We start from the raw sequence: 19,056 nt of genomic DNA on the forward strand, positions 1-19,056 counted from the left end.
TTACATATAATACAGATATACATGTTCAGGGGTTGGCAGACTTTATCCAGAGGGCCAGAGAGTAAATATTTTAGGCTTTGTGGACCATTATCATCTGTCACAACTACTCAGTTCTACAGTTGTAGCCACAGACACAGTATGTAAACTACTGGGCATGGCTGTGTTCCAATAAAACTATTCATAAGAAAAGTGGTGGGCTGGATGCTCACCTCTGGTCTAGAATAATAATACGTTTATACTTGAAGTCTTGAATTTGACAAGTGCAATATACATTAAAGGCCGGCCAATAGTGTATTTGCTATTGGTACTGAATCTCTGAAGAATTAAAGAGGTAAGCAGATGCTACCTCATTGATAAGGTTTTATGTAAGAGGTGTATTCATAATTTTTTATGGGACAATTTTAGGTGTAAGTATAAAATTTTTATTTCGTTGATAATTTTATGAACATTCTGATCAGTAATATGTGGTAAGATAGTTTGACAACCTGTTGACTTCTAAATGTTTAGTTAGCTTGCCATACATTTTAAAGAAACTCTCACAAGTGCCTGCAAATGAAATCAGTTGCAGTTTACATTCCATTGTAAGCAGGTCCTCCACCGCCTTCAGGTACCACCCAGTTAATATTCTGACTTGGATCTTTAATATCACATGTTTTACAATGCACACAATTCTGAGCATTTATCTGTAACCGAAATCCATCACCTTGTTCCAAAGGTACAAATTCATAAACTCCTGTAAGGAAAAATAAATAATACTATGAAGTGTGTATTTTGACTTTTAAAATTCAAACATAGAAATTGAACCCCTGCAAACAGTAGCTACAGAAACCTTAAAGGTTTGTTTTCTGAATGTTTACCCATAGAGAATATTATGAAGATCTTGGTGTGTGCCATTGCTGTTAGTATAAATTATAGATAAAAGGGGCGCCTGGGTGGCTCAGTCGGTTAAGCGGCCGACTTTGGCTCAGGTCATGATCTCACAGCCCGTGAGTTCGAGCCCCGCATTGGGCTCTGTGCTGACAGCTCAGAGCCTGGAGCCTGTTTCGGATTCTGTGTCTCCCTCTCTCTGACCCTCCCCCGTTCATGCTCTGTCTCTGTCTCAAAAATAAATAAACGTTAAAAAAAAAAAAAAAACTAGTTGTTAATATTTAAAAAAAAATAAATTATAGATAAAAGTAGAAGGTACAGCAGTATTGGCTGAGTTAGTCTTACTAACAAGGGAACAACATTTAGCAGTTTTTGAGCTCCAATGTTATATGTGTGCTACAACTGAAAAGACAAATTACATCGAGTCCTTCCCCCTTGAAGAGTTTAAAACCAGTGTGATGACAGAAATTATTTAAAAGTAAAGTCAAAAGACAGTTGGGGTGCCTGCCCTCAGAGAGCTTATATTCAAATTCTAGTCCCTCCAGAATGTGCTAATTTTCATATATCTACATACTATTCTACCATATCATTCTTTCATATCATATCATTAGCATCATGTGCTAATTTTCATATATCTACATACTATTCTACCATATCAATTCCTATTACAATTCTCATTGAAAGTTCACACTAAAGGATACAGTATTCATGATGAATTTAATGTCTGGGACCATTTCTTTGAGCTGAATATGGCTATACCCTAGTATTTTAGTATATATACTCTGTGTATGTGTGTGTAGGAGCAGCCATGACAGAAATGATTTTAAGTCCTGTGAACATGGAAAGAGGTATTCTTTGGTGTTCCATAATCCTTATCTTGGTCTGAGGGTAGAAAGGGAAAAGTTTTTTTGACAACTGTCATCTGAATTAGGCTTACCAAAAAATCCCTATTATTTCAGCACTGATAGAATAAGAACCATAAAAATGAGCTTTCTAAAGGAAGCTGTATGTAGGGGGTCATTTACAATTTCCATGCAATGAAAATGGCAGACTTCCAATGGTAATGGAAGTCTATTACCAACATAGTTAAAACAAATATTTGTGTTTTAGGAATGGATGGAAATCACATTACTGACCTGCAGGGCAAAATCGCTGTTCTGGTCCATCATATATTGACAGATTTCTGTTTACAGGAATACTGTCATCCTTTAAGGTTAAATGTGCTGGTTGGTCATGTTCATGATTAGTACCACTTAGGGCCACAGATGACAAAAGGTCAAAGCTGATCTGTCCATCAGGTTTTGGATACTCAATAGGTGTGCAGTCCTTGGCTGGCTTGAGCTGATCAGAGTCAGAACCTTAAACCATTTTGAGAAAGATGTTTAATAAAAATAAAACACTAATATAAAAGTACTTTATCAAACATTTTAATGAAAACTTGAAAATACCCTACCAAAGAAATAAAACTTAAACCCTCTTATGGTAACAATACACTATTAAAAATACTGAGTTCATTATTTCTCTACTAAGACAAGTTCAAAACGTTAAATTTACTTTCTCTACTACTTAATGGATTACATTCATGAGGTTAAAAAAATTTTTTTTAAAGGTAAGCTCTACCCCCATCATGGGGCGAGAACTCATGACCCCAAGATCAAGAGTCACATGCTCCACCAAATGAGCCAACTAGGTGCCCCCCATTCATGAGCAGCTAATGATTTTAATACTCATACTCAAGTATGTTGGAATTACCTTTATGTTTTAGAGTCCATGGCTCCATTCCTCTAAATATCCAGTAAAAGATTCCAGTGTAAATCATCCCTCCATATACACCCAGTATTCCATGGCAGGATGGTCTTATATTTCTAACAGAATATAGCTCTTTCCACACCCATGATTTCTTCAAATTGTCCTCATACTCAGTTACATGGAGTCCTTTTATTAAAAACATGAAGTGTTAAGTGTCAAATCACCTCAAGGAGTATAAAATACTTTATCATGAAGGTATTTTGCTGCTGAAATACTTGATGAGTGAATCTTAAGTAAATTTAAACAGGTGGTCATGTGAGACCACATCTGAAGAATCTTTCCTGTGTAAATGTTGGCATCTTCCAAAAAAGATAACCATTTGATATATGTTGTTAACGGGCAGTAAGACATTTGATTTCTTAAACTAGTAGCACAGAAAATCCATTTCAAAACTGAAAGAACTTGAAATGGTTACTTACAAAGTTCATGCTACTATAAAAGTGAGGCATTTTATAACTGATTAAATGAAACACTTCCACCTGTTACAAGTTGAATTGTGTCCCCCCCCCCCCCAACAAAAAAGATTATTTTGAAGTCCTAACCCCCAGGATCTCAGGATGGGTCAGAATAAGGTCACTGCAGATGTAATTAGTTGAGGTCATATTGGAATAGAGTGGGTCCTTCATCCATCGACTGGTGTCCTTATGCACATGGAAGAGAGGTGAAGATGGAGGCAGAGATCAGAGTTATTCTGCCACAAGCCAAGGAATGTCTGGACCGATCAGAAAGCTGGGAGGGGTGAGAAGACTAGAGGCAGCAGAGTAAGGTCCCATCAATGCCTAGAGAACTCAGAATAAATTCCCGTTGTTTTAAGCAGCCCGGTTTGTGGTACTTTATTGTGGCAGCCCTAGGAAATTGTAACAATACCTAAAACTTGCTGCATGCATTTAACTGGTTCTTAACTGTCACAAACTCCATAGTGACTATACACTTCCCAGTCACAATGTTGCCTCTTATGGCTCCATTCCTTCTCCCTCAGGCTGTCATCCTCAATCTAGTCTTTGGTGATCTACTTGCTTCAGTATCATCTATGTGCTGGTACTGTGTGTCAAGAAGGTGAAAGTATGGCTGGTGGTCCCAATAAGGAAAGATAACTTGGCAAGAAAATTAGGAAAAAGGTTCCACTGCTCCACAATTACACTCCTTACCTATTCTGTTCTCCTTGAAGTAGCTTCTTGCCTTTTCTATGTTCTATCTATCTCCTTCCTCTTCCACATCCTAGGCCTCCATTTCTACAAAGATACTTGAGGGCATGATCAGGTTTCATACTTCTACTTGAAGGAACACTTGTTATTTGGAATTCTAAGGAATAAGGTTTATTTATCAAATATCCGTTGAGTTGCTACTATATGCCAAGTATTTGGGATTCATAATGAACAAAGTCCCTGCTCTGCTGAAGCATTCTCTGCAAGAGGCAGGAGATAAAGTTGATACATAAGTATCTTCCCAAAAGGGGGAGAATACTATATAAAAAAACACGGGTGTGTGTGTGTGTGTGTGTGTGTGTGTGTGTGTGTGTGTGTGTGGAGGGGCGGTGGTGGGAGTGCTCTGTGTGTGTTGCAAATTAACTGGTATGGTGAATGTAAGGCCACCATGAATGCGAGTTTGACATTTGAGCAAAGGTGAAGGCAGAGAGGGAGTTAGCTATGAGTAAAGACCATGAGATGGGAACATGCTTGGCATGTTTCAGGAATAGTAAAGAAGCCAGTGTGGCTGGAATGGAGAGTAAAAAGAGATGAAATCAGAAAAGTAAGAAAGCTGAGGCTTTTATTTTGAGAAAAATTGAGAACTATTAAAGGGTCTTCATAGATTAAGGGTTTACAGAGGTTTCAATGTTCACTCTTCCTCTCCACCACCGCAGAAGGCAAAGCCTGCAAAGGAAAAGGTGCTCCTGGGTTCTGCAGTGTGCAAAGCTGTTCTGTTTTCAGATTGAAGACACTTCAGTATTTGTGAGGTATCTTAGTGTGTATATTACATACATGAAACAGAATGCAGTACTGTCGAACTTGAAATCATTTCTTCTTTTAAATTAAGAAAAAAAAATTTTAAGTTTATTTGACCAATCTCTGCACTCACAACCCCGAGATCAAGAACAGCATGCTGTACCAACTGAGCCAGTGAGGCACCCCAAACTTGAAATTATTTCTAAGTAGGTGAGATATCATTGGTACTATTCTACTTTTGATCTGAATAAAACACAACATTGCTGGAAAAATCTAATTACTGAGGTTAGTTTTCTTCACACAGCACACATTTGAGTGCTTTGTGTAAAGGGACAGATACAATATATATCTTTTAAATATCGGTTGAAATATGCATAAAAAAGACCAAGATTTTTAATTGTATTTATTTTCATTCTTTGTATACTAAGTGTATGTCTAAAAAGATTCTTTTTAATATCTCAATGAAGACCTTGACAATTTTCTATGCTTTAAATAGGAATTTCTTACCTATTGTCTTTGATTGGAGATTTTCACCAGTTAGTTGATTAAAAATAGATTCTGCTGCCAAAATTCCACTTTTCATTGCTGTGTGGGAACCTTTGATCTTGGGAACATTCATGAAACCAGGGCTACAACCAATTAGTAAACCACCAGGAAAGGTGAGCTTTGGTATAGACTGAAGGAAAGAAACATTCAAAGTGCATTTTTAGTTCAAATTAAACAAGCAGAACAATATTACAAATTATATTCTCTTAAAGTCTTCTAAAGCTATAGGGAAAAATTTGAAGGAAAAAATCAGAATAAGGGCAGTTTCCAACCCCCCCCCCCTCCTTTTTAAGAATGAGGGTTAGACTATTACTACTTTTCTAGGACTTCTTCCTCTTCTGCCCCCTGACTAACCTACATGAGACAGATTTACAACCAGAAATTAACATACATTTTTATTTTTACATATCCACATCTAAAAATACTCTGTAAACTTAAACAACCATTATAGAAATTGTAATCTGCTTTTACATACATTCTTGGTAACATGATTTACAAAGGATGTTAACTCTATATCCCTGTTTTATTTTACTTTGATATCTAGAGATGGAAACTTAGGTTCTGATCATGGTATCGTGACAATTAGCTACTACTTTAAAGATATATTTTAATTAAGTTAAGAATAAGTTGAATTTCCAAAATAAATTTTATTTATTTATTTATTTATAAAGTTTATTTTTTTGAGAGAGTGAGAGCACAAGTTGGGGAGAGGGGCAGAGACAGAGGGACAGAGAATCTCAAGCAGGATCTGCACTGTCAGCACGGATCCTGACGCAGGGCTCAGTCTCACAGACTGTGAGATCATGACCTGAGCTGAAATCAAGTCGGACACTTAACCGACTGAACCACCCAGGCGCTCCCCCCCCACCAAATTTTAAGACAGTTGTCTGGGCCTTAGTATATACTTTTCATGAAAAACAATGTAATAAAAGGTAGTGCTGTTATTTGGGTTACCCAGTAAAAGCTTATATATACCCTACAATGTAGTGGCTAAATTAGATTGCATGAGAAAATGTCTTCTAACTGTAGTTTGAAAATGAAAGAAGACAGGACCAATGCAGAGTTTCCTCCTTCTGTATTTTTTCTTCTTTAAGGGCTTCCTAAAGTAAGCCACAAGTCTGTGTTGAGAAAGTGGTGGGTGGTAAGAGTTTGGCTGATGGTGCCAAAAGGGACACAGAGGAAGAAGGATAAACAGGGAAACCAGTGCCATCAGCTGCAAGATCCGTGGCCACAGCTACTATCAATTACAGAATTCTCACTATGAGGGAGAGGTGGTGAGAAGAGAAGCTGGAGGGCAGAGGGAATGCTGGTATAAGACAGATCAGGGTTCAGATCCGTTCACAGTACATGTAGGGAACGAATTTATGATTATAGTTCTCAGACCGAATTCAATATCAGAACCGCCTAGATAAAAGAGCCTGAAATCAGGATCACAAAATAGACAAGAGGGGGAAAGGATATTACTAGCTGAATATTACTAGCTGAAAAGAGATTAACAGTTAGTAATTTGGATAATGACACTTTTCTTAAATAGGACTTTGACCTTGCCAACACTAAGTTTGATTTAAGAACCAGAAGACTGTGTGAAGTTTATAAAAGGGCATGGATTGTTAGTGCCAGTTCTTCCAAAATGGTGCTTAAGTGCGAAGAATAAAAATCTTATGGTCCAAGCAAAATGATTTTTATTTTTTTAATTTTTAAAAAATGTTTAGTTTTGAGAGAGAAAGAGCACAAATGGGGGAGGAGCAGAGAGAGAGAGAGAGAGAGAGACAGAGAGAGAGAGAGAGAGAGAGAGAGAGAGAGAGACAGACAGACAGACAGACAGAATCCGAATCCGAAGCAGGCTCCAGGCTCTGAATTGTCAGTGCAGAGCCTGACGTAGGGCCTGAACCCATGAACTGTGAGATCATGACCTGAGCTGAAGTCAGAAGCTTAACTGACAGAGCCACCCAGGTGCCCCAAGCAAAATGGATTTTTAAATCCTGTGAGGATCTTACACTGTATGGGCAGTGTTACTGGCAGCTAGGTATCTGGTCAAGGAACTATGGACAGGAAAAGTTGCACTGGGAAAGGCTGTATTCTGGGACATGAAACTACAAGGTTGGAAACTCTCCAGAAAAGGTAAGTTTTAGTACAGACTAAAAAAAAAGAAATAAAAAGTCATGTGCACAGAAACTACCTCATTTATAAAGAGAACAAACTGGTGATTGCCAGAGGGGAGGCAAGTGAGGGGAGGGCAAAATGTGTGAAGTGGATTAAAAGGTACAAACTTCCAGTTATAAAATAAGTATGATTAAAAAAAAAAAAAAGGGGTGGGGAAATCTTATCATATTTGTTAGCTCAAAATAAACAAAATTGAATTTTCCAAATTATTGCTTCTTAAGGTTCTTTAAAATTTTACTGGAAAAGTTTCTGAATCTTTAATTAAATCAGAAAATTTAAGTAAAATGTGTGTGTGCGTGGTCAACTCTTCTCTCCAATCTAAAAAAAAATCATCTGAGAGGTTGAAATACACAAGGCCATATGTTTTTAAATACAAATCTGATGATGTCCTATTAAATATACTGGAAACTTCATACTATAAAAATGAGTAGAATTAAATTGACAGGTATTATGGACAATATGCAAAAGAGCTGAATGGGCTTGAACACAGTAATACAACTTAATAAATATTTGTTGCAAATGAATTACTACTCTAGAAACAAAATTATTCATGAGAATAATTCCATAGCAACAGGGACACTGTTATTTTAAGATTCTAATGATTATATTTATAATTTAGCTCTGATTTTACTGGACTTTATGAATTATTGTTACAGTAACAAAATATTTAGAACTTCATTTTAAAGGTTAAGTTACTCATCCCCCATTTTTTAAAAAAAATTTTTATACTTATTTATTTTTGAGAGAGAGAGAGAGAGACAGAGTGTGAGCAGGGAAGGAGCACAGAGAGAGGGAGACACAGAATCTGAAGCAGGCTCCAGGTTCTGAGCTGTCAGACAGAGCCCGACACAGGGATCAAACTCCCAAACCATGAGATCATGACCTGAGCCCAGCTGGATGCTCAACCAACTGAGCCACCCAGGCACCCGTCCCCCCATTTTCTATTATCTGTTACTTTTACAACAGAATTAAAAAAAAAAAAAGTCCAATCTCTAAGATAGTTCTAGATTCCTAGAATATTAGAGACAGAAGGGATCATCTTCATTTTACACATGATCCCACAAAGCCAGAGAAGATATGTAACTTGCTTCAAATCACTTGGTATAGATTTTAGAGCTAATTTTTAAGATCATCTTACATGTTTAATATTTTTACAATAGTACTAACAGCTTTTATTATTGCTTATTTCATTGTTTATATATAATTAATACATTAACTGCATTTGGTAAGATTTATTTTGAACATATACTAAAATAGAACAATTCAGGGTAAAAGCTTGACAGAGGCCACCTAAAAGGCATGACTGTTACTAGGTAGTTGGGATTAATTAATTACCTTTGTGGAAAACTAAATCTGTCTTTGTTTCCTTGCTGCTAAGGAGTAATGGAAAATATCTTGGATCATATAGTTTTAATTTTCGGGTTAAAAACCAAGCAACCAACAAGAAGCCTATAAATTTATCTCAAGAAATCAATATATTCTTAAAACTAAACTCACAGTGTAATTTAATTTAAACTATGGTGTGACACAGTTTTATAAACACTAGATGCTCTGCTTAAAAGTTTCTATAATTTTCTATTCTTTATCTAAATTTGTTACATTATATTTTCAATGTTTACTTTATAATACAGAAATAAATAAAAAATTTTGTTACCTGAAAGCCACCTTCATTCAGAGCTCTGGCTCCATATGCAATTCTTTTTCCACCTTCCAATGTCGGCCGAATGCTGGGATGGTGTTTCCACCTCTGGAACTCTCTAAATGGGCTCAGATACGGATTCTGGTAGTCTAGACCAACCTTAACATTTTTATATTTAAATTTAGTAAATTTATATACTTAGAAATTTTTATTTCAAATTATATCAAACTAAAATGTGAGCAATATTTATGAGAAAGCATTAAGTTTCTTGTGCTCAATAATACTTGGAGAACTATAGGCAGTAACTCAAACCTAACTGAATAAAATCTGTTTGGAAAAGAAAGGGTAAACAAAAGGATACCATGTGTTTGTATTTGGCCAAACTTTAAAAATGTAGACCGTGTTAATAAATCTTTGTGCTCTGTAAATAAAAGTTCAAATTAGAAAAGTATTTGTAGGTAAGTGGCTAACATTATGTTTCTACGAAAGGAGCTGTAATTATTTTTCGTGTATCAATACCCACTCTGGTAATAAACTAATAAACTATATGTGGTGCTACTAAGGCACAAATGAAGAAACAGAATGTAATCATACTTAGAAAAAAAGAAGACAAGAAATATTAGAGGCTACATTTTACAAGGCATTATCAAAACACTAAAATTAATACGCAAAACTTTTTTGCTCTCAAAAAATTAAGTCACTGGAATAACTATACAAAAATGATATACTGAACACTTGGCTATCTGTCAAAAAACACCAATAATGCAAAAATTTAATGTATCACATACAAGTCTAATTATGACATTAAATTATAAAGTTGCGACCAACTGCAAGGTGCAGTAACTTTATTTTTTCCATTCCTTGCAAGGTTCAAGATGTAATTTACTGCAAAGACATAAGTGGCCAAAAGGGAGAAAATGCTTACATTTAAAAGTTATAGATTTTTTTGAGGGGAAGATGGCGGTGTAAGAGGACGCTGGGCTCACCGCGTCCTGCTGATCACTTAGATTCCACCTACACCTGCCTAAATAACCCAGAAAATCGCCAGAAGACTAGCAGAACGGAGTCTCTGGAGCCAAGCGCAGACGAGAGGTCCACGGAAGAGGATGACATGATATTATACATGGAAAATCCGACAGACTCCACCAGAAGTCTGCTAGAACTGATACATGAATGTAGCAAAGTTGCAGGATACAAAATCAATGTACAGAAATCAGTTGCATTCTCATACACTAATAATGAAGCAACAGAAAGACAAATAAAGAAACTGATCCCATTCACAATTGCACCAAGAAGCATAAAATACCTAGGGATAAATCTAACCAAAGATGTAAAAGATTTGTATGCTGAAAACTATAGAAAGCTTATGAAGGAAATTGAAGAAGATATAAAGAAATGGAAAAACATTCCGTGCTCATGGATTGGAAGAATAAATATTATTAAAATGTCAATACTACCCAAAGCTATCTACACATTCAATGCAATCCCAATCAAAATTGCACGAGCATTCTTCTCGAAGCTAGAACAAGCAATCCTAAAATTTGTATGGAACCACAAAAGACCCTGAATAGCCAAAGTAATTTTGAAGACCAAAGCAGGAGGCATCACAATCCCAGACTTTAGCCTCTACTACAAAGCTGTAATCATCAAGACAGCATGGTATTGGCACAAAAACAGACACATAGACCAATGGAATAGAATAGAAACCCCAGAACTAGACACACAAACGTATGGCCAACTAATCTTTGACAAAGCAGGAAAGAACATCCAATGGAAAAAAGACAGTCTCTTTAACAAATGGTGCTGGGAGAACTGGACAGCAACATGCAGAAGATTGAAACTGGATCATTCACACTTTCTCACACCATTCACAAAAATAAACTCAAAATGGATTAAGGACCTGAATGTGAGACAGGAAACCATCAAAACCCTAGAGGAGAAAGCAGGAAAAGACCTCTCTGACCTCAGTCATAGCAATTTCTTACTTGACACATCCCCAAAGGCAAGGGAATTAAAAGCAAAAATGAACTATTGGGACCTCATGAAGATAAAAAGCTTCTGCACAGCAAAGGAAACAACCAACAAAACTAAAAGGCAACCAACGGAATGGGAAAAGATATTTGCAAATGACATATCGGACAAAGGGCTAGTATCCAAAATCTATAAAGAGCTCACCAAACTCCACACCCGAAAAACAACCCAGTGAAGAAATGGGCAGAAAACATGAATAGACACTTCTCTAAAGAAGACATCCAGATGGCCAACAGGCACATGAAAAGATGCCCAACGTCGCTCCTCATCAGGGAAATACAAATCAAAACCACACTCAGATACCACCTCACGCCAGTCAGAGTGGCCAAAATGAACAAATCAGGAGACTATAGATGCTGGAGAGGATGTGGAGAAACGGGAACCCTCTTGCACTATTGGTGGAAATGCAAACTGATGCAGCCACTCTGGAAAACAGTGTGGAGGTTCCTCAAAAAATTGAAAATAGACCTACCCTATGACCCAGCAATAGCACTGCTAGGAATTGACCCAAGGGATACAGGAGTGCTGATGCATAGGGGCACTTGTACCCCAATGTTTATAGCAGCACTCTCAACAATAGCCAAATTATGGAAAGACCTGAAATGTCCATCAATTGACGAATGGATAAAGAAATTGTGGTTTATATACACAATGGAGTACTACAGGGCAATGAGAAAGAACGAAATGTGGCCTTTTGTAGCAACGTGGATGGAACTGGAGAGTGTGATGCTAAGTGAAATAAGCCATACAGAGAAAGACAGATACCATATGTTTTCACTCTTATGTGGATCCTGAGAAACTTAACAGAAGACCATGGCAGAGGGGAAGGGAAAAAAAAAAAAAAAAAAAAAAAAGAGGTTAGAGTGGGAGAGAGCCAAAGCATAAGAGACTCTTAAAAACTGAGAAGAAACTGAGGGTTGATGGGGGGTGGGAGGGAGGGGAGAGTGGGTGATGGGCATTGAGGAGGGCACCTTTTGGGATGAGCACTGGGTGTTGTATGGAAACCAATTTGACAATAAATTTCATATATTGAAAAAATAAAATAAATAGATAAAAGTTACAGATTCAAACCCAGTGCTGCTTTCATTTTTAGTGACAGCATGCCTAAGTGGAAAAAAGGGGTTTGAAGTCACACAGACTCAGGTGTGAATCCTGCCTCTTGTCATTTAATGGGTGTATTTGAGAAAGTTGTTTAACTTGTTTGGACTTCAGTGTCCTGTCAGTAAAATAAGGACACACCTACTTCTTAGGATTATTATGAAACTTAGAATTCTCAGTGAAGCATCTAGTGTAGTGTTGGGCATTTAGTAGCTATGATTCCTAAAGTATACATAAAGTATATTTATAGTGTTTAAAAAGCTATAGACTAATGCCAATAATAGCCACAAGCGCTTTACAGACTGACAAAGTTAGAAAGGGACCTTTAAATGAAAAGCACTTTTTTTTTTTTAAAGTAAAAAACATTTTACATGCTGCAGATATCATAACACTGATGATCCAATGACTCTAACAGAATTTTCCATATTGGGCATGTAACTTACCACAAAACCAAGAGCTACCAGGGGTTCACCTTCATTTAAATGGTAGAGGAAAGAGCCTCCATAAGTATGTCTGTCCAAGGGCCAACCAACAGTGTGATCTACTCTTCCAGGTTTCCACTTCTTTTCATCAATAATCCATAACTTAAAAAAAAAAAGTCCTAGAGTATTAAATATTTTCTATCACCACAATATATATAACTTGCCAAGTTTTATGTCTTAGTTATGAAAGTTTCAAGTCAAAGACTGTAATACACAAAAAAAGTAATACACTGAGAAACACAAAAAAAGTACTTCGCATATCAAAGAAAATTATATCAAACTGCAGCGTGATAAACCGGACTAAAGGAAACAGGTCAGAAAAGTTATGAAGTCTATAGGAAACACCCTGAAGAGATGAGGAAAACTTCTGGGGTGCTAGTAATGTTCTGCATCTTGATCTGGCTGGTGGTTACATGGGTGTGTTCACCTTACAAGAATTACTTGAGTTGTACACTTAAGACCTGTTGCTTTACATATGTTATTCTTCAATAATATAGTTTATGCTTTCCTGCACTACCCCCCCAAATGAAAAAAATTGCTCATCTATTTTCAGAATGGTTAGTTTTAATTTTAAACAATTTCCATCTGAAATATTATTTAAAAATCAGATAACGTTATGTGCTATCTGCAACCTACCAAAACAATTAAGCCTTTACTCACAATAAATCTAGTTATATATGGAATTTGAAACTTTCTGAGCTTTACCCTAAAAAAAATTAAACAAAAGGGTTATAATTAATCTTTCACACTCTAATAAGCACAAGGTTTGGGAAAACAGAGATCGGATAAACTGAGAATATATACAATACTTAACCTAATTAAATTTTAGGTTTCAAATCAATATACTATGGCTGAGCATATATTTCATAAACTAAATTATCTTCACAGTGCAATTTTGAAGAAACAATTCTTGTAAGATGCGGTCACCCTACAAACAGCATATGGGTATCAGGTCAAATCTTATTAGGGCAGATGGCATTATAATGAAAAAAATTAATATTACAAGTATTTTTGGGGTGCCTGGGTGGGTCAGTTGGTTGAGCATCTGACTCTTGATTTTGGCTCACGTCATGATCTCACAGTTTATGAGTCTGAGCCCCACGCTGGGCTCTGCACTGACAGTGTGGAGCCTGCTTTGGGATTCTTTCTCTCTCTGCCCTTCCCCCATTCGCTCTCTCTCTCTCCCCAAATAAACAAACTTAAAAAAATATTTAAGTTCAAGACTTTGATTTCAAACAACATTTTTTAAAAAAAGTTTATTTAGTTATTTATTTTGAGAGAGAGAATACAAGCAGGGAAGGGGCAGAGAGAGAGAATCCCAGGCAGGCTCCAGGCTGTCAGTGGAGAGCCCGATGCAGGGCTCGATTCCATGAACTGTGAGATCATGACCTGAGCTGAAACAGTCAGATCCTTAACCGAATGAGCCACCCAGGCACCCTTCAAGCAACTTTTGATAAAACAATTACATGTAGATACAATTTAGATGATAATGGAATTTGATTAGCAGTACTTTCTAGCCCCTTAAAAAATATCTGAAATCTTTTTCGTCATAATGAACATCTCAAGTCAAGGAAAAATATAACAACTATAAAATTATATCAATGTTATAAACTACATAACAATACAAACAAGTTTAAATTCCATATTTCAAAATGAAAATTACAAAAAACAAATCAGGATACCTCCTTGAGTCCAATTCCATAGGTTTGGGGATCACAATTGGCTCTCAAATCAAACTTCTTATATAGTTGCTTGGCTAGATGTCCATGGCAACCCTCTGCAAAAATTGTAACTTTGGCATGTAGTTCTAGTCCTCGCTCAAATGTTGTCTAAAAAACAAAAACGTTAAATTGCAACATCTGACAATTTAAAAAATATTCACATTCTAGTCAGTTTTTTTTTTTAATATGAAATTTATTGTCAAATTGGTTTCCATACAACACCCAGCACTCATCCCAACAGGTGCCCTCCTCAATACCCATCACCTCCCCTCCCCTCCCTCCCCCCCCCCCCCCCCATGAAACCTCAGTTTGTTCTCAGTTTTTAAGAGTCTCTTAGGTTTTGGCTTCCTCCCTCTCTAACCTTTTTTTTTTTTTTCCCTTCCCCTCCCCCATGGTCTTCTGTTAAGTTTCTCAGGATCCACATAAGAGTGAAAACATATGGTATCTGTCTTTCTCTGTATGACTTATTTCACTCAGCGTAACACTCTCCAGTTCCATCCACGTTGCTACAAAGGGCCATATTTCATTCTTTCTCATTGCCAAGTAGTATTCCATTATGTATATAAACCACAATTTCTTCATCCTTTCATCAGTTGTCTGGTCAGTTTTGAACTGAACCATGATTCAGGTATGGAAGAAACAGTACAAATACATAACCCTAGAAATAAAACTAGGTACTGCTGTAAGTGGAATCTAATTTAAAATGTTACAATATATCCTGTGTCTCTGTTGTATTTTTCTTTATAACTTCCAAAGTACCTGAACGAATGCATAAGAATTAAAAATGAAATAAAGCATGCTCCTTCTAAAAAAATTCTCTCCAAGTGAAAATAAAGTGAAAAGTGAAAAGCCATTTCCCCCTGCTCAATTTTCCAGTCTCATCATCTGAAGCAAAAAACACTATTAATAGTTTTCTTGTGAATCATCCCAGAAAATTCCATGAATAAAAAATTATACAGAGCCTATTTATATCCTTCTAACACAATCATACCAAATATACTCTTTAGCTACTTGTTTTTCACTTTAACTTGTCCTCTATTGTTCAATGTATATTATAAAACTGAAATTTTTTTCCAAGTAGAAAAAGAGCTACAATTAAAGTCTTTACTTCTTTTTTGCTCTATATATTTTGCACTTAACACCTACCATGATGTAGATACTCAATAAAGTTACTTAATAAAGGAATACAGAATAATCAGGAAAGTCTCTAATGAAGTATATCTTTTCTGATATTTCTCTATTCATTTTGCTTGCATGTATGTGTGTGTGCAGACATTCATACAGATAGTAGTTTTACACTGACAAACTGTTTTATAACTGCTTTCACATTAGTGATTTGTCTAAGGCAATATACACCAAATAAGGCATTCATTTTTAAAAAATATTTATTTATTTATTTATTTTGATGGAGAGAGAGAGCAAGCAGGGGGAGGGGCACAGAAAGGGAGAGAAAGAATCCCAAGCAGGCTCCGTGCTGTCAGCACAAAGCGTGATGTGGGGTTCGATCCCACAAACTGTGAGATCATGGCCTAGGCTGAAATCAAGAGTCTTGATAAAGTTAACTGACTGAGCCACCCAGGCGTCCTCCTATAGCATTCAGTTTTAATGCTTGAATAGAGTCCCCTAATTTTTTAAACAATTCTCAATAGTGGGACAATCACACCGTTCCAGTGTGTTTCACTATTATAAAGCATTTCTTACATGAATATACTTGGTGCTAAATATTTTCGGTCTGAATGGTAAGAATTATCTCATTAATTTAACAATAAATTAATTTCTTTGGTTACTAGAAATTCTGAACATCTTTCACATGCTTACTGGTAACTTTTTTTTCTTGAGCAATACTTACTAGTGTCATAATAATGCATACATGTATATAACACTTGCATACACAATCTATAAGTACTCTCACTCGGTACCTTTTTATTTTGTTCTTGTCTGCTTCCTTTTATTATACTTCATCCATAAACCATATTAACAATCTAGTATGTACAGTTTTACCCAAATACATAAACATACATATATTCTGAGATACATACACACTTAAATTTTTTCGATTCTTGATTTATTCTACAAAAAATGAGATCATATAATACAAACTGTTCTGTATCTTTTCTCAATACTACTTCATGAAAATCTTTTCAAGTCACTGTATAGTTCAAATTTTTCTTTTCAAAGGCTGTATAGTAGTAGTCCATGTGGAAATACCATAGCTTATTCACCAGTTCTGCTAATGCATAATAACCATTAACTCTGTTTCCAGTTTATTTGTGATCAAAAACAATGTTTATAAAACATACACCCTCGTATATATATATTCTTACAATACTGGTGCTGTGAGTGCAGAGCCTGCTTCCAATCCTATGTCTCTCTCTCTGCCCCTCCCTTGCACTCTCAAAAATAAGCATTAAAAACAAAAACAAAAACAAAAACAAAAAACTTCTTGGGCCCTAGTACAGGACACACTGAGTCCCAGACCTCATATAATTCTGATGAATCTGGTCAAACCCTTAGAAGAACAATGAAGTAGGTAAGACTCCAAAGCTTTGCCATTTGCTTATTTCTAGGCAGGAAGCGGTAAGAAACAGGAACATCTGCAGGGAGACTCAATACGAGATTCCCAATTCTGTTCAAGAATGGCAGAAGGAAGGATAAATTCTAAATTAACAAATATTTATTGAGGACCTGATATTACCTGGTACTATACGGTAGGTACTGGAGTAACCCTCCATGATCTCTGCCCTCATGGAGCTTATGATCTAGTTGAGAAATTAAGACAATAAACAAATAAATATGAATTGACAAATTAATTTATTGAGATGTTAATTTGTGTTTTGTCCTATTGTTACAGGAAAGCAACATGTTTTTTTTCCTTGTCCTTTCCAGGGAATCTTATGGATCCACCCCCTTAGAGCTTTTCTTTGCAAATTCAAAAATAAAAGTTGTAAACACCTGAAAACCAACCAGGATTATATCTGAATGAAAGGAAAGCAATCAGTTTAATATTTACCAAAAGATATTAAAATCATGTCAAAGACTCTATCAACATGACTGGTAGTAATACGAATGACTCTTGTCCATAGAAATGAAAATTGTGGAAGTGGCAATGGAGTTTACTGATGACCTACACATGGGTATGTTTTTTGAATTCTCCTTGAACTGCTCACTGAGTCTGTCATTTATTAATGAGTAAAATAAAATCTGTCACATGTTTGTTTTATATTTGTATGAGTCATGTTTTTCTCTTTAAAAAAGTATTCTTAAACACATTATATCGACTTGTCTAAGTCATTTTTTAGTTCAAAAATGCTTCTGTATTTTTTAACGAGAAAAATTCCACATTAATCATATTCTAACACACACTATTAGCATACACTCTGTAACAGAACTAAATTATTGCATTTAAGTTGATTCTCTTTGTTTTGTTTGTCAGTTTGTTAAGCTCATAACTGTTAAGATGTTTACCTTTGGGGCACCATCCTTTTGTATCCCTACATCGTTAGTGGCAATCCCCTTTACACTACCATCTTCATGAAAAAGGACCTAAAATGAAAACATCTTTTGTTATCACCTAGGATTCACAACCACCTTGAAAAGAAACAATAAACAGTCTTAGATTTTTAAGAAAGTGAACATGTTCTCTAGATTACAGAAATAAAGGCTTTAAAACATTTAGGCAAAAAAAAAAAAAGACACATGTTCTAAAGATACTCCCTTCTAGCGTATAAAAGAACACAGCTCTAACAGTTGGAAATGAAAGAAATGCCACAACTTTTTGAAGAAGAAAAGTGGTAAGCTACTACAGAGGTCACTAAAGAAACCGGTAACAATAAACAAAAAGCTCTCTGAAGAGATCAGATATCAAAAACACGTATACAGAACCTGAAATCAGGGCCTGTAACAAATGAAGACCATCAGTGTGGGTGGGAAGACAATAGTGTCAGGAAAGCCTCTGTTCCAAACGAGCTAAGACCCCCTCCCCCCGCCAAAACAAAACAAAACAAAACAAAACAAAACAAAACACCAAAGAAAATGAAACCACAAAACAAAACAGAAAGAGGCTCAAGACAGCCCAAAGGTGATCAAAGTTTATTTCTGGAGCAAGAAGGATTGGCAAAAACTGGTCAAAAGGGTAATTCTGAGGATGAGAAATAGCAATCAATCCTCTGTAACCCTTACTTGGCTTCCGATTCCCCTATGGAGAAAAATCCTCTTGAGAAAGGAAGTACAAAACGTACACTAGAATCACACAGAAAGCACAGGTGTGAAAAGATGAAACGAGGATTAGCGGCAATGGATATGAAAAAGAAAAACATAAATATTTTATTTCTTACCCTAAAAATGAATCAACTGTAGAATGTGGCTTTGAACTAGAACTGAAGTCTGACTCAGAGTACAAAGAAACCCAACAAACAGATCATTAATCTACTGATGATGATCTTTAACGGACTGAGGAAAAGAAGAAAAGTGTAAGAGACTATGTGTATATGTGTGTGTGTGTGTGTCTGTTCACAAAAAGTAAAAATCATAGATTCTACAAAGCGTGACTTTTACACTGATCCCAGTCAAGAATATTTTAATCAGGAAAATGCAAAACCCCACATTTGGGTCTAAAAACCCAAATGCATATATATGAGCTGGGAAAACAAAAATTAGTATAGCACCAAGTATAATACAGGGACTTACATGTTTTATTTGACTTACATATTGTAAGGGTAAAAACAAATTAAAAAAATTTTTGAGGGGCACCTGGGTGG

General features: G+C 36.0%; 1 protein-coding gene across 1 annotated transcript in view; it reads right to left on the reverse strand.

Annotated features, from left to right (window-relative positions):
* Nucleotides 1-403: 403 nt before the first annotated feature.
* ETFDH (electron transfer flavoprotein dehydrogenase) overlaps nt 404-19,056 on the reverse strand; it is a 32,086-nt gene continuing 13,433 nt past the window's right edge. The window contains 8 exon segments of the mRNA NM_001290236.1: nt 404-733; nt 2,004-2,225; nt 2,620-2,802; nt 5,127-5,295; nt 8,983-9,126; nt 12,540-12,680; nt 14,261-14,407; nt 17,765-17,842. Coding sequence (NP_001277165.1) covers nt 570-733; nt 2,004-2,225; nt 2,620-2,802; nt 5,127-5,295; nt 8,983-9,126; nt 12,540-12,680; nt 14,261-14,407; nt 17,765-17,842 — 1,248 coding nt within the window. The 3' untranslated portion in view covers nt 404-569.

This window comes from Felis catus, chromosome B1 (genome assembly GCF_018350175.1).
Source record: "Felis catus isolate Fca126 chromosome B1, F.catus_Fca126_mat1.0, whole genome shotgun sequence".
NCBI lineage: Eukaryota > Metazoa > Chordata > Mammalia > Carnivora > Felidae > Felis > Felis catus.